This window comes from Ambystoma mexicanum, chromosome 2p (assembly GCF_040938575.1).
Source record: "Ambystoma mexicanum isolate Mex_15411 chromosome 2p, UKY_AmexF1_1, whole genome shotgun sequence".
Classification (NCBI taxonomy): Eukaryota; Metazoa; Chordata; class Amphibia; order Caudata; family Ambystomatidae; genus Ambystoma; species Ambystoma mexicanum.
In genome coordinates this window covers 1,284,652,450-1,284,669,291 of record NC_090923.1, presented here as the reverse complement: position 1 = coordinate 1,284,669,291, position 16,842 = coordinate 1,284,652,450, and the positions used below count along the sequence as shown (strand labels likewise).

The window sequence follows — 16,842 nt, the reverse complement described above, 5'->3', positions numbered from 1 at the left end:
TCGAGGCTATAGGAATTAAATAATTAAAGTTGGTAGCCTTGAACAATGGGAAAATCCCATAGAGATATATTCGCGGTTGAATATAAAAAGTAGTATCCACTGTCACCAGCCAAAACTCGATCAGAGGGGACGGAGACGTGTCCCCTCGAACAACAGACCCCGGGGCAATCGAATTGCCCCAACCAGTACGTCCACAATAAGATGGTTTGTACTGGTTTCTGTTCATAATTTGGGACTAGTAAAGCCAATGGTGACTTTACATGCCCTGGGAGACAGTAGTCAGTTCCAGGGTATGGAGTCTATGTTTGGGGGTCGCTACGACACCCCTGGGTTACGGCACGGAGGGTGCTGTGTAACCCACATCAAAAACACATGAAACCCTACTGGGGGACTCACTAGGTTGGGGAAATTAGCCTTTACAGATAATTCTTCCTAACACTTTACTTTGGAGGTTAGAAGTAGTATTGTATCTGATAAGTGGATCAAATATTCTAGGTAATCGTGCCCGAAGTCTGTAGTTTCTAAGCACAATGTTGCAAGGTGGACTTGTACATAAGTAGTTTAGGAGGCAGGGTATGGTTGTCCAATGTATCTGCTATCCTGGTTGGTGTAGACATTATGTAGAGTACCATTAGCGTGAGTAGGGCGCCCAGGTAGACTAAATTAGATAGTGTAAGGTACATAGTGTGATATTGTAACGTACAAAGTGAGGATGAGATAAATCAGCAATAAAGTGTTAACTGCACATGGAGTGCGGTTGTTACTATAGGGTACCCAGATACATTCGCTAGTGGACTAGTCCAGTAGAAACAAGAGTAGTAAGCTGGTCAGTAGTAGATGTGGATTGTCATAAGCATCATTTGGCTATAGCATTATTCTAGGGATAGCATGCCTAGGAACTAGCAAACTATGCAGCACTAATGGCTGGTCCAAGTAGTGTAGGCAGCTGCGCCTGTCACAGGTTTCCCCCTTCTCACCTGTCTATGTTGTTTGTTGGAGTTCTTCGATGGAGTCTTGTTTCGCACAGTTCGGGTCTTGTATAACCCTGTGTGCAGGTCCTCGGGTTCCAGCGTGCGTTCAGCGTTCCGACTGCTGGGACTGCTGCGTTCAAATGTCCGTGGAAGTCCGAGGAAATCCAGGAAAACAGCGAAGAGTGCACACAGAAGACGAGTGCACGGAGATCCGGGATGCAATAGAGGACAAAAAGAGGGGGACTGAAGGAGGAGGAATTTAGGGGAACCGGGAACCAGGAATCAAATGATAAGCACAAGCGAACTACGGCAGCACACGTCTAGCCACGGCAAGCGGTAGCGTTGAGACGCGCAGGGCCGTGCGGGCGTGTCCGCTTTATAGTACGTAATGCGTATGGCGCGGAAACTGGTAAACAGTGTTCCGCGTTCGGCGGCCGTGTTGGGAGTACTGCTGAGAGCAAGCCCCTATGGGTCAGGGACCAGGAAGTCCAGAAAGGACGCGTCCGATGGTTCATGACAGCACCTCCTATGCAATTTGGTAAAGTATAGGCTAGTATACAGTTGTAAGTTAGACAATGTTTGCAACTAGTATACATAAACACTACATTGATAGCGTGTGAGTGAAGCACACTGATTTTGCAAATGAGCATCATGTGATTAAGGAACAGTTGACAAGTTTTACATATGGGCATCACACAGGTTGTAAAGACACATATACAGGGGCTCTTGGTCAATTTAGCAGTTGTAGAATAGTGCAATAGGCTTATCTATTGTGAATACCCACTGGTCGTGCTGGCTATCTAGTCAGTCAGTGATGGATGGAAATATGTACATATTAACATTTGGGGCAGTTCATAGGTATGTGCAAAGTAATGAGCTTGATGCGAACATGCGCATAACAAAATGTGGCTGGCGCTTGTGAGCAGTAGGCAGTTAGTCAAGTAGGTCTGCTGGAATTAGTCCTGTTAGGCAGTGAGGCAATAGAGAAGGCATCTTACCGGCGTGCAGAGGTGTGCGTGTATGGAGCGGAGACACATGTGAGAGGGGCAGCCGCAGTCTGTGGCACCCAGGTGATGATGGAGGATAGTTTATGCGAGATCTTGGGCTGGCATAGTCAGGTCGCCTAGCTGCAGCGTCCCGGGCGAACAGGGGGGGGGAACAGGGCCTTTTTTCCTCGGGCCTTCTTCCGAGTGCCAGCTTCCGCCTACCAGTGTAGGGGATTGGTGGATAAATGAAGCTAGTTGCTTAGCAACTCAACAGCCTCGTTTTTGTGCCGCGTTGCGACCGCCATTTTGGGGTCAGGCCGCATATTATGACAAAATGGTGGATCTCCGATGCAGAGGTGTGCAAATGCACAGACGAAGCTCTGGGAGGCAGTGGGGCTCATAATGCAGGTACAGCTGGCAACAAAGGGGCTAGATAGCCATGGATTAACCTCACCAGATATATTATTTCACTGGATGGCGCTTGTATGATGGTCAGGCATCATGGGGAGTTCTGCTGGAACAAGTGGTCGTGAGGGGCTCCAGCCTCTCACCCTTCTGGGAGTGGATGAATGTCTTCTTTCCTAGAGACTATAAAGTATCCACAGGAACTTTGACTTCTGCTGCTTTTCAAGGCTTTAAGCCTCTCTGAACTACCTTTTAGCTAGGGTTGTGTTTTGGACTTGAAAAGACTTGATATGCATAGAAACTGCCTCTAGAACCTGATACTCTGCTAGGATAACACTAACCAACTGTTTCCCTTCTCAAAAATCACTATCTTATATGTGTATGCTGACTTAATGCAATTACCGGATTACTCTTGGGTGCGCGTTATTATCGATAATACGGTAGACCTGTCAAACTCAAGTGACAAGTGAAAGCGTTCAGCAACTATCAACTAAGTGATCTTTTGAAAGTATCGAAAAGTATACCTGTGTGTGTTGGTCTATTGTGCAAAGTATTTAACAGCGATTCTTGTGTAAATATACATCTATATTTTAATATAAATGTATGTGAAAGTGTTTCTTTGATGTGCATTACTAACTAGGTTCAGTGTACTTGCCTAAAGTTCACATCTTCCTCTTAAGATAAGCCTGACTGCTCTGCCACTCTACCAAGGGTCCTGAATAGTACAGACTGATACTAAGAGTTGGGGATCTACAAACCATCAGGATAGCTTCCTTAAGTCTTACCTCCAAATGGGACTTTAGGAAAACTCTCCTAAGAGACAGTAGGCCCCATAAATCGTAGGTCTGGACTTCTTAAGTAAAAGGGAATTGGGACTGTATTGGTTCTATTTATTTTATCTGCATCTGATTACTTAGCTGGTTAATTATTGATGGCTGCATTGTAAGTGAACTTACTAGTGAAAGTATACATGTGTGATAAATTCTTTTGAGGGACAGCACTACCTGCCAGTTCCATTTCTTAGTGTATTTTTTAAAGGCCTAATAAATAGTTGTATTTTTATACATTGACTGTTTAAGCTGAATTACTGTGTGTTATTCTATGCCTTAGACCGCTCTCACACTGACCAGAGACTAAAATGTGCCTGCTCTCCACTCTACCTTGGATGGGTTTTGGCTAAAGTCTCAGTCTCCCTGTTCACCATAACTAGGGTGGCCTCCTAAAATCTCCACTAGGGTTGATTTTATAAATCCATCTCAACACTAATAATGCCTTTTTCCTATCCTCACATTGTATTTGAAGCAGAATCTGCAAAAATAGAAACACCACAAATCCTACATACGGAATTCTAAGGAGGAATAAACACGGCACTCCAATATTCCCCTCCTCTTTACTGTATGCTGACTATTCACCTTGTGCATGAAGAATGTGACCTAAATGGATCTTTCATTGCAGTTAGAAACCAAATAGCAACACTGAAACATACAGACACAAGGGAATTGACTCAGCACTTACCAAAGTTCTTGAAGACTTATTAAAGAATGGAAACTTTTCAACTAGTATCGGTACTAGAAATCTTGGGGTTCTGTAAGAAAAAATGACAAATATTACTTAACAGTAATCACCTTTCTGTAGTTTGTCTCGGCTTAGAATCACATGCTTTAAATAGGCCGCCATTTAGCGGTTGGTGCAGAGTATTACATACTGTTGTTTTTTTTTACCAAAAAAGGGGCGTCGACAGAGGCAGACCTCTAACACATTCCCTACTCGGAGGATACGGGTACCCATGATTCTTTTCGTGTCAACATCCTTAGATTATTTGTTTACATGTGAACAATGTTGTCTTCCTCGTATAGGTCTATATTTAACCTTCTGTTCCCACATGGGGTGGGTGCATGCGATTCTAAGCAGATACAAGCTACAGAAAGACGATTACTGGTAATCAATATTTGTCTTCTGGAGATTGTGAATCTGCTTAGACTCATTCTTTGCATAGATTAGAAGGCAGTATTTAGTGAAGGAGGCAGGAGAGCTGAAGAGCTAGTAGAGAATAAGTGTTTTAATATTGCTTGACCCATGTGCGGGTCTGATTTTGATTGTGTGTCTACACAATAGTGTCTTGTGAAGGTATGTACTGAAAAGGAAGGGTTACTCCCGTACTTCTTGTGGAATGAGCATTTGGTATACATGGTAATGATGTGTTAGCTATGGAATAGCATCTGTATACATTTAACAATCCACGTAACAATGTTTACCTTGGGGACTGCCTCCCCTTATTACTGCCTTGCGTTGATCCAGCATATCTAGTACCCTTTCCCTTTGCTTTGTGTGTTTTAAAAGAATACTGACAATTCAAATGACTGGTTCACGTGGAATTTAGATTTTGCAGAAAATCTAGGAAGCTACCTTTTATGTTATTTCTTTAAGTGGAGCTTTGTGCAGGGGCTCAAAAGGTTGTCCCATGAGCCGAGAGAAAACTGTTTTCAGATCCCATCCGGGAGTGATGTGACACACTGGTGGGTGTATGCATTTGTCGCCTTCCACAAAGGCTTTAACTACCGGTACTCTCAGTCATGATGTTTTGTGCTGTGATGTGGTGTATGCTGCTAAGGCTGCCAAGTGACCTTAAGTGAATTATAAATGTGGCGGAATCTAGTAATAACATGAGCTATAGTACCACATCTGAAGCTGAGCAATCTGTTGGTTTTGCTTCTTTTGCACCAGAATACAAACCTTTTCTTTGTTGAAGAAGCAATGTCTTGAGTTAGGCTTCCTTGCTTCTCTAATGATATACACCTTGTGGGGAGTTCTAGATAACCAAATTCTATGACCTCAGGAGCTGCTAAGTGGGTCATCTGAGGCGTCAGGTGTGTCACCTGTTTGTTGTTTTGTGTTAGTAGGTCTTGTACTGGGTGAAGCTTGATAGGTGGGTATATAGCGACACATGCATTAGGACTGAGAACCATGGCCGTCTTGCCCATATTGGTGCAATGAGTATCATTGTTAAGCTCTCGGTGCATTTTGTGAATTACTTGCGAATGAGTGGTGTCTGTGGTTGGGGGGATATGCAAATATCCCTGACCAACTCATCCATAGTTCATTGCCCAGGGAACCCAGCTGAAGGAACCTGGATGTGTAGTTTTTTCTTGCAAATAAGTCTACTGTTGATTAATCCCAAGTCGTAAAGTTTTGTTTGTGTATTAGTGTTGAATTCCCACCCATGATCTGGTATTACAACTCTGCTGAGTGAGTCTGCTAGACTGTTGTGAATCCCTGGGACGTGCTGTGATTGCATGGCTATGTCCCATTTGTATGCAGCAGTGTCAAATGTTTTGTACCAGGGTGTCAGGAACGGGACTCCAGATTCCTGGAGGCTGTATTCTCATTGGAAGATGTCAGCCCATTCCAAGATGGTGGACTGCATACTCCACCAGCAGCCCAATCCAAGATGGCGGGAGCGCTTTGTAACATCCGGCGTCAGAGGTACACACGCATTCATTCAGCCAGGAAAGTAGGGTTGCTTCGGTAACAGTCTATCGCATCTTAACTCTCTGCTTCTGAGTGGACAATGTTTCCCGTTGCCTGCAAGTTCTTGTTCCTTGTTTCTCCCCTTCCTCCTACCATCTTAGTCCTTGTCCATCTCCTTCTATTGTGCTCTCTGTTTCGGCGTCCTTCCACCTGGTCTTCGTTCAGTATTGGTTCCTTTTCGACTCCTCCTGGAGCCTTGTTGCCCGTATTCGCCTGGTGGGATCCTACTGGATTGGGACTTGCGGTCCACAACCTTCTTGATCAGAGGTCTTCCTTGCTGGGGTTTTTTTCTACTGGACCTGCTTTTTCCTCCAGAATACTTTTCTGGAGATCACGCTGTCTGGGTGTATTCATTCACTTTAGTCAGAGTGGCTTCTGGAAGGGACAGACCTTAACTCGCGCACACCAGTAGACAGAGGCCCTCATTACAACCCTGGCGTAGGACCATGGTGCTATTAGCACCATGGTCCATGCCAGATTCCGCCATGGTGGATGGCGGATTTACCGCCTCATTCCAAGGTTAGCGGGGCGGTAAATCCCCATTCACCATTGCCCCTTCCCCATTCCCATTTTTGCCCCATAGGGCTCGATGGGGAAGGCGCTAATTACGGCACCGTAAATTACGGTGCCGTAATTAGCACCAAGGTCGCTTAGCGCCTTGGACTTTAACGCCTGCAAAAAGCAGGCGTTAAAGTGTGAATCTGGCGTTAAGGGTTTAACAGCGCCGCAGCCTTTTACGGCGCCGTTAACCCCTTAACGCCAGGGTTGTAATGAGGCCCAGAGTCCTAAAAAGGTAAGGCCTGACGCCGACACAGGGTGGATAGCTGTATTGAATGAGTTCCACCCTGTTTGTTGATATAAAACATTGCAGTTGTGTCGTCTGTTTGTATGAGGGTGTTCTTTCCTTCTAGAACATTATGGAAGGAAAGCAGTGCCATGCTTATTGCTAGAAGTTCCAGACAGTTTATGTGGTATGTTTTTTTTGTTTTGCTGTCCATTTCCCGTGGGCAGAAAGGTATAGGCAATGTGGGGTATAATGAATATGCAGGGAGCCATCATACCTATTAATCTCCTGACTGATAGCATCTGACTTGACTGGGGGACGAGGGTTGGTAAAGCCTATACTCTTTCCGGTGATGGGTATGCTATGTTTGTGTGTTTAGAACTGCCCCCAGGAAAACCTTTTTGCTTGGGGTGAGATGCAACTTACTCGTTTATTGGTAAGCCTAGGCTTTGAAAACAATTGCACGGCTGCTGTGTATGCTCTAGGCACTCTTGTGTATTCCTTAATGTTATGAGCCAATCATCTAGATAGGGGTATACTGGTATGGCCACGTGGCGTAGGGGTGCCGCGACCACTGCGAGTACCTTGGTGAGTAGACAAAGTGCTGACGCAATTCCAAAAGGAAGTACCTTGAATTGGTAGTGGTTGTTTAGTATTTTTAATCTGAGGTATTTTCTGTGTATTTGGAACACTGAAATATAAACACATGCATCTTTCAAATTCAGTGTTGCCATAAATGGCCCTCTTTTTGTAGGGGTATAACTTCTTGTAGTTTTGTCATCCTGAATCTTTGAGGTTTGAGATATTTGTTTACAGGTCCTAAATGTAGCACTGGTCTCATAGTTTTGTCCTTTTTTTAGAACCAGAAAATAAACTCAGTATATTCCTGTGTTTACCTGCTTTTCTGGTACTTCTTCTATCACTCCCTTTGATGTATTTATTTTATTTCCTCTAGTATAAGGTGTTACAGGGAGAAAGCTTCTCTTTTTGGGTTGATGATCGCATGGTTTTTTTAATAGCTCAATGCATTACCCTTTCTTTAATGTACTTAATACCCTCTTGTCTGATGTTATCCCCCTCACATGTGTGGGTGTAAGCTGATATGTGACCTCCTACTGGAGTTGCATGTGAGGGGACTGTTACTGGGCAGTCATTTATTGGTGGAGGCTGCGTCCCTAGAGGCATGCCCTCTGCCATGGGCTCGATCTCTGCGGGAATAATGCATGGGTGAATAACCATCTGTTCAGAGTGTTACTGCTCTGGAAAGTGGAGCAACCCTTGTGTGAGTGATGTTGGCTTTGTGTATTGTAGGACTGCGTCCGAAAGGGCCACCTGCCCCCAACATTTCGCCACTGTGGGAAGGATCTTCCTGAAATCTGGTTCAGGCTTTTTAATGTGTCATGTTCTTTTCTAGCCTTTTCTAAAGCTTTGCCAATGGCTGTACCAAACAGGCATTCATTCTCCACTGGTTTGTCCAGTAGGTTGGCCTGTATCATTTGAACCCTTAGCCAAGCATGTCTCTTTAAAATATTAAAGGGATAGCCTCTGAGGCGGACTTCCATTCCTTGAGGATGCCGTCAATTAAATCAGTCTCTTCTTGTGGTTCCGCTATTTGTATGTTAAATCTTGCTCTCTGTAGTAAATCAGCTTAGGAGACTTGGTCCTTCATAGGAGAGGATGTGGTAGGAGGTTCTGTCATTTCTGGGGATGGCAGGGTGTAACCATCGGGATAAATTTCTATGTTGCCATCCTCCTCTTCAATGATCTCCTAAAAGACTGGATGATTTATTCCCCATGGAGTACCCTGTTTGTGTATCTGGCTACTCTTTTATTTCTGATAGTCTTGTTGTACCGTTCATCTGCATGGCAGAAGAAAAAGTACCCTTCCCATCTACAGATGTTTGTGATTCTTTTCACTAGTCTGTGTTGTGTGTTTGTTTTTTAAGTTTTTTTCGACGCAACATTTTTCAGAGTCTGTTTTTCTCCAATTGAATTCGACATTTCGGCTTCCATCTTTTGTCTGGGTTTCGACGTGACTGTCGAAATCTCCGACCGACCCCGTGCATTTGACTGTTTTCCCAGTGTGTCCGGTTAACGGCCTTAATTTAGGCATTGTTCCTGTTTCTGACGTTTTTAATTTGGGCATAGAAGTTGAGACATCGGACGAATGCTTATTTTTGTGTTTGTCTGATCTTTTGGGCTTGGGATCTTGTGTAGCCTTATGGACGCTAGGGGTTGTCTCCACCGCATGACTTGATGTCAGCCCTACAGTGCTGGGGGCTGGCTGCGAAGACACAATCGTTTCCTCTATATCTTGCTCTTTGGCTTTGCTTCCGGAGCTGGTGGGCGTTTCCTCAGCCTCGAGGTCTTCCACGATAGCAGTCAATTCGCCCAATTTATTTTCTGCCTGTATAGCGTCGGCTGATAACCTTTTTGTACGACGCTCCTTTAAGATCTTTGGCTTGGCTTAAAGAGTTTACAGGCCTTACGACAAGAGTTGCGTGGTAACTTGGAAGGTAACTGTTGCACATGTTGCGTGTCTTTCCAAGCGCACTGTGGGCAATATTTGAAAGGAGTATTATCCATTGTGATGGCTGGAAATGTGCAAGCTAAACATTACGGGCGTATGTAAAGCTGAAATGGGGTCAAAGGCATTCTCTAAGTTTTCAGTAAGTTTGAGAAATGGTATACCTCCCCATTCTCCCTACTGCACCGCCTTTTCGACGTGCTGTGCCTTTTGGCGCTTGCCCATTGCACCGGCCGATCTCGTCTCCCTGTTCAGACGTGGAATTCTGCGTGTTAAGGCCTCGACGGTCGTTTCACGAAGGAGACTCTGCATTTAGCATCCAATTTCTGTGGCAGGAAAAAAATAAATCTGAGCACGTCGACGCGTGAAGGATCATACACGTAGACTAGGGATAGTGTTACAGGCAGGCCCCTTTTTTGATTTTGAAAAAACAATATGTAATACTCTGCACCAAACACTAGACGGCGGCTTATGCAAAGCATGCGAGTCTAAGCAGATTTACAAGCTCCAGAAATACATTAACACGTTACTAATCAGGTGGGAAATAGTGATTAACGAACAAACTATGATGCTTAACATATAGCTTCTTTTAGTATGCAACCAGAAAATGCACCATAGGGCTGGATGGCAAGTTAACATTTTAAAAAAAAAAAACTATTAGAAAGGAAAAAGAGGAAAAGGAAACTCGTAAGAGAAGAGTGAAGGAAGGAAAAGCAAAAGGAGAAGAGAAGAAGAAAAAAAGAAAAAGAACATCTCCCTAGGGGTACTGCAGCCTCTAGCGGCCCTCCAGTGCCTAAAGAGAGTTGATGCGCTAGGCCATTTGAGCCGGGCAACCAGGCCGGCGTGCCCCTTGACGGCCCACCCCGGGGCCTATCGGGCTGGCCCAGTGCTGAAACTCCTCCTGGGCCACGTATGCCAGGCAGCCCGGGAGGTGAAGAGAGACGGAGGAAGTCTGCAGTCCGAACCAACCTCGGTTGACGGGGCAGTAAACAATGCACTGGGCCACAGGAGTAGCTGAGGTGAAGTAAAGCCCCGGGCTGCCAGAGCAGCCCAGATGAAGAGATAAGTCCTGGGCTGCTTTGTCATTGCGGCCCAAGTAGAGGACTGCGTGGTCTACCCGTGCATTGTAGTGCAGTGGAGAAAGGCCTACGCATGGATACCAGAGTTAAACAGTGAATATCATGGCGTCCCCTGGCAAAAGGGACACCACCTGCATCCAAGATGGCAAAGCGGGACATGTAGTGAGGAGGGTGTACACTGCGCCACAGGGCAGCCCAGAAGATGGCACAGTGGGCAGGTGTGGCAGTGAGTGGGGGTGCCCCCTGTAAGGAACTCATGGTGGCAACAGTAAAGACAGACACAAGTGATCACAGTTCAAGGGTGTTTATTAAACTGTATCATGGGTGAGAAAAAAGCCTAATCTAAACCGAAGTCTAAGATGGGAGCAGGCTACGACCATCAAATAATAATAAAGCAGTCCTAGCGGTGTCTTGTCAAATAAAAATGGCCTATACTAAAAAAAGAACTATTGCCAATCCTTACAACTAAGTTACAAAATAGTGTGGATAATGTTCTCAAGAAAAGAAAGAATGGTTCACCAAATGATAAGTCAGGCTGGTATGGCTGGGCTTCCCCACCCCACGTTTTTAGCACGGGACAAGGCAGGACCTTTGAGCACAGCACACTCCTGGGCTTTGCCAGCACGAAGTTCCAGTTCCTTCGAACGATTTCAGGACCGTCCGGGGTCAAGTCTCTTTCCTGCAAAAGTCTCTTGCTTTAGAAGGCCGACTGCACCAAAAACAATAAAACAAACAAAAGTTCCTTTGGCAATCTTTTGACGTTGGGAGACTGCTCTTCATCTCTTGGATCTCCTTCAGCCGGGCTCTGACCCTTCTTGCAATGCTATCCTCCCTCAATCGGGTCCACTACAGCCTTTCACTCAAAACATATCACTAGTTACTCTTAATTCACAGGCATCCCTCGGTCGGGTTCACATTTGCCAGCATTGTAGACATTCCTCAGCTCGGTTCACATTTGTCGTCGCAATGTCTTTTAGGTTGTTCTCTTTATTTAAGTTTGGGTCTTAACCCCAGTCAGGTTTTCATTAAAGCCCCCAGCCAGGCTTCACTCATCAATCAGTTTTCTCTCATGTGTCAAAGACTTTCAAGTGTACGAGGGGTTTTGCTCGACCCTCATAGGACCACATTGACACTTTAAACTAGCCTCTCCTAAGGTCTCATGGTCTTCGTAGTTTCAATAAACACAAGACAACCCAAAGGGGCGACATTCAGAGTCGCCCCACGATGTTTGACCACTCTGCTTCTGAACCTTTTGATGGGGGTTCTTTAATGTTCAATTACACAAGTTCTTTGTTCAACATGTTGCGCCTGCAACCTTGGGCCCAGCACAGTTCGGTTTCACTATCTGTCTTCTCTGACTCACCGGCTGTGCTGAACTGTTGGGAGTTTCTTGTCTCGGGAGTCAAGGACGGCACCACGGTGGCAAGCGCTTCTCCCCGCTTTGACTATCAGCGCAGGAGGGCCCTGTATGCCGTTGGCATCTGTCACACCACACGCCAGCTGCGCTTATCGGTCTTATGATTTCCCTTTCAGAGGCTTTGCGGGTCTCAGGTGAAAAGGGCAAGGGTAATTCTCTCCTCGTCCCTCCTGGTCTTTCCGCCTTCCTCCTCTGTTTGAACTTCCGGAATAGCTGCTTCCTCACGTGTTCGGCCTTGCTCGAAGTGTGCTTTCGTGCTCCGCCTTTTATCCCTGTGCGGAAGGGAAAGGGCTGTCAGGTGTGCATAGTTATGGTTAATTGCCTGACTCGGCCTGACCCTTGCCTTGGGACATGTCAGGTAAACAGCCCTGGTGTTGGTCCGTTGTCTGATTCAGTGTAGGAAAGTGTCTGTGTTGGAAAAGGGGGGGTAGAACCTCGGACTATCCAACGGGGTAGGATGGGGAAAAGGTCTTATAGGGAAGGGGATACAGCATCTCAAGTGTCCCACTTCCACTCCCAGAGGACCCCCCATCCAGTTGATCCTCCCACACTGGTCCACCCCAGGAACTGGATCCAATAGCGATGGCCGTGTCCTGGCCACCTGGATGACAGATCCCCGGGAACTAGTCAGGGAGACACCTTCAAGTTTCTCACACCCCCCAGGCTGAGGGTACCACCCTGAAGACAGAAAGGCTGCAGGGTGTGGCAGTGATCATGGGTGGCCCCCAGGGCACAGGCTGCCCAAGAAGATAAGAACTGTGCCATAGGGCCACGGTTAGTAATGGATGGGACCAGACCTGGGCAGGAGGCCGTCCAGTACACTTTTAAAGAGTGTGGGTCACGAGCAGTGCGTCGGATGCCCACATATGTTGGATGGGGCCACGCAGAAGAGAAGACAAGACCAGTGTGAGTCAGGCCACATTTCATCAGAGACAGTCCCTCCCCCTGTCTCCCAGGTCATCAGGAGACATGACAAACACCATAAGGACAGATCCGAAAAGGTAATGTAAAGGGGTGGCTAAATTAAGCAGTCACCCCTATGTGATAAAACGTATAATATAGGCCTTGTGTGTGATTTGTATATTTGTATAGAAATATATATTAATAGTTACAATAATGTTTAAAGTGTAGAACTGTTAGATAGGGTATTGTACTCATTTATACCTAGTAGGAATGTTAAGTAGAGGGGCTAGCTTGGGAAATGTCATGTAGGTTATGTTTTTAGGATGTAGAAATGATAAGGGGGGTGTAAACCCTGGAGTGAGGTAGGTGATGGATGTGGCGGCCTGCCTGAGGCAACCTAGGGGGTGGGACCACCCACAGAGGCCATGCTCTGGGTTCATGCCTCAGTGGGTGGTTCCAGGTATTTGGTAGGGGCTCTGCTACGGCAGTCTAACCCTACAGGTCTTCTGGTGACCTCTTCAAGGAAGGGTGGACTGACAGAGCAAATGCCTTTTCAGAAAGGACTCACGCCAGGGGAACTTTAGAAGGGAACATTAAATCAGTGGATACTAAAACTTATTTCACAAACGTCTGTGTTTTTTTGTTAAAAAAAGATGGGTCCCTGATTCCTATCAAATCCACCTTAGTGTCTGTGTCATATTATAGAAAGGTTAAAAACTCAGGGTGCAGCCCATCTCCAGTTGACAGGAATTTTATTTTACAGGCACAGCACCCCTCCGCAGCTGGCCTGGTGGGTGGGGATTCTCATGAGGACTGGCCCTGATCTTGGGTAAGCAAAGTGCATTCCCTCGTCCCGGACTAGGGACACAAATCGGGGGCTACACACTCCCATTTCCCCATGGGGATATCCTAGGCCAGCACTCCTCCATCCATGGCAGGTAAGGGCCATGCTAGAGTGGACTTTACGCCCATGCAACCCCTATGTGATGAGTGTCACAAAGTATTGTATGTGCACTTGTGCCACAAACAACTCAGATTCTGGGGAACACCACTGTAGGTATTAGAGAAATCGCCAGAGACACTAGCAATCTGATTGCAGAAGGTCCATGTGCCACGTGTGCAGTGCCTGAAGTATGTGTCCATTTTACATCTGGCTAAGTGGCAGTAACCAATCTCTGGTGCAGCTGCAGTTCCAGAAGGGCTTCAGAAGGATGGGCCACACAACTTGAGACAGTGGCCACTGCGACTCCCACAAACAAGGATGGACTCCAGGAGGATGGACTCCAGGACACAGCAGGCGAAGTGAAGCAGTGAAGAATCCCTGGTATTGAGACCACAGGCTCAACTTCAGGCAGCAGACAGGGCACAGTCAGATCCCCCTTCAGGGTGGAGAGCAGCAGGTGTGGGTCACGATGTTCCTGGGCCACAAGCTGATTATCTGCTGAGTACCAGGTTCCAACTTGGGATGGAGTCCGGACCATCGAGTGTTGCGAGCCCTCCAACAGGTGGAAGGATCCGGAGTTCAGAGTCCAGCTGTGTTAGGGAGAATTTTCAGAAATGTGCTAATTCCTCTCTACCTTAGAGACCCCCAGCAACTTTGCCGGATTTTGAGGACCTGAATTTTTAACCTGGAGAGAGTGAGACTCTTTTTCCCCACTCTCTTGTGTATTTTAATATGATTTTAAACTTTGTTTCTTTTTGGTTATGGAGTCTGACAAACTCCATAGGCATCATCTTTTACATTGTGTCAGACAGCATCTTCAGTGCAGTGACACAGGGAAGTCTTTCAGATTTCGCCAAGGTTTAAATACCTTCTCTTGGATAAACTACTGTTTCCAAGAGCAGTGAAGAGAAATTGACTTTACTTACATTGTAACTTTCTAGACCCAGCACACACACTCTTACAATAGGCTGCTGGAGCAGTTACTTAGTATCCCCATTGTCTAGCTTCTCATGTAACATTTTTATGTTACCCTTTCCTCAATGAATGGCTGGTGGCAGTGGTTTACTTTTAACTACTGTTGTGTGCATTTACCGTGGGCTGCGTTCGCAGCTGCAGTAAGGCACCCAAGGGTGCCATTTTTGTCAAAATGGCCCCGGTCTTCTTTTTTCCCCATTTCTTTGTGGAAAGGTCCTTCTTGAGATTTACTCTGCGCGCCAAACCAGGTTTGATCCCTTTGCTTGCTTTGCCTCTGGCAGGATTCACGAATGAAGCTCGCCTCTGGCTCCAGGGTGTCTGGCAGGGGCAGGAAGCGAGGGAGGTGCCGAAACTCCCTGTGCTTAGTCTTCTAGGAGACAGAAATGCACTCTTATGTGATTGGCCAGCTGGCTGTCTGGCAAGGCCAGCCACCCTGCTGGGTGATTGACAGCTAGGCTGGAATGAATGGGAGAAACCTGCATAAAAAGGCTTTTTGGCTTGGAAGGCAGAGTCGACCACTGGAAAAAGGAATCCGAAGAAGAACTTGGAAGAGACGCCTGCTGCAACTCCTGGACCGTTGGTTTGCCCAGTGAAGCCCTGCTGCTATGCTGAAGATCTGAATTTGCCTCAACCCCTTGAGTTGGTGGGACCAAACAACTCCAAAGTAAGCCACCTGGACATCCTCTTGGAGCTGGTTGAAATTCCACTGCAGTTGCTGCTGGAACCGAATAGCCAGGGAGAGGAATGCCAGTTTGAGTGTGTTGCTTTTAAGTTGGCCAAGAGATCCAGGAAGAGCCTCCGGACTCCCAGGAAGCAGGACTGACCGAGCCTGATCCACCTCAACAGAGTGCTGGACCCCAGATGCAAGGAAAGACCATCTCGACAGCCAAGAGTCTGTGGTGCTGCTATTTGCTTAGACGCGAGGAGCTGAAACCGCGAAGTGCCACTGAATAAAAGTGGGTCCTTTTCTGTTGCCGATCGTCCCGTTACAGTGCAGGAGTCCTCCAGACGTCCTCCCTCTTGTCCCCACGACTGAGACCCAGGAACACGGGATCTGCAGAGCTCCACAGGAACAGAAGACAGCCAAAGAACTTACCTCTTGTTGTGTAACTGCACTTGCTCTCTGTTGGTGAGACTCGTTGTGGTTGCTCTGTAGAGTTGCTGATAGCTTCTTTACTTCACAAGCCTAAACAGCTTGTGACCCTACTTTGATTTCTTCTATTCTACAAAGACTTCTAAAACATTGTGCAAGACTTTTACCTACCTTTAAGAAGTGCTTCAGTTTCACCTAGACTCTTGCCCAATTGACTTTGGCCTGGCCTGTCTCCGTGAATGATTCTTCTTCCCTCTGTCATTGTGTTTGGTCTTCCTTGCAGGAAGGGGTTAACCAACTCTGCATTGGGGTTTTTTGAAAAGTACTTACCTGCTTTAAGTAATATTTGTGATATCTGTTGTGTTGTCCTAATAACCTTTCTCTTTGACAAACTCTTCAATCTAATTCTAAATGCAAACAGTGATATATTCATGTCCAGTGTCCTAGCTACTGAAGTCACCTGGGGGCGTATGAAGTGTCTGTGTGTCATCCCAAAAGGGTACTTACTGATTTAGAAATATTAATAATGTGTATTTTGGTATTTGTGTGTTGCTATTATATTGCCCCATTCTGAAGAAGGCTTATTCAAACTGACTTTTAAATAAATTAATAATTGTTTATCAAGAAACCTTGTGTGTAAGAGTTTATTTGAATACTTGTCAATGTGAATCTCTTTGCAACTCCCCTACAGCTCACATTGACCCCTCTTGAGATAAGCCTGGCTGCTCAATCACGCTATCAACCTGTGTAGTACAGACTTATGCCAAAGGTTGGGTTCCTATTGCCAGGAGGTCAGGGTTGTTGTAGTGCTCCCGAAGGGAACTGCATACAATCGTGCCTAACAAGCTGCATGCCTGACGGACCACTTCTGGCCGATGTAAACCAGGAACTAGTCAATGTTCCATCTAAAGTATGTTTCCACCCTCCTTGGGGTAATACCACGACCTCCTTGACCCGGCCACAAGGATCCTGAAGAGACATCTGTTGAGAATGAGTGCGGATTAGCGGCAGCCTCAGAACCGCAAACGTGTTGTGACATATGCCGCCCCATAGAAACGGCCTCATTTGTTCAGATCCCCAAAACAACGCAGAAACAACATAGCGTCTCTCATACCCTTGTTTCACCTTTGGAGCATCATGCTCTATCCTGCCTTAAATAGAAATGGAGGGACCCCCAGGGTGTAATAAAACTAACAGCAGCCCAAACATCATCAAACCCGGGAAAAGCCTA

General features: G+C 46.2%; 1 protein-coding gene across 3 annotated transcripts in view; it reads right to left on the bottom strand.

Moving 5' to 3' along the window:
* Positions 1 to 16,842, bottom strand: part of RRN3 (RRN3 homolog, RNA polymerase I transcription factor) — a 1,004,740-nt gene that overhangs the window by 690,064 nt on the left and 297,834 nt on the right. For all 3 annotated transcript variants that reach the window (XM_069645599.1, XM_069645600.1, XM_069645598.1), the window contains exon 8: positions 3,878 to 3,947. In XM_069645599.1, coding sequence (XP_069501700.1) covers positions 3,878 to 3,947 — 70 coding nt within the window. The remainder of the gene's footprint in view (positions 1 to 3,877; positions 3,948 to 16,842) is intronic.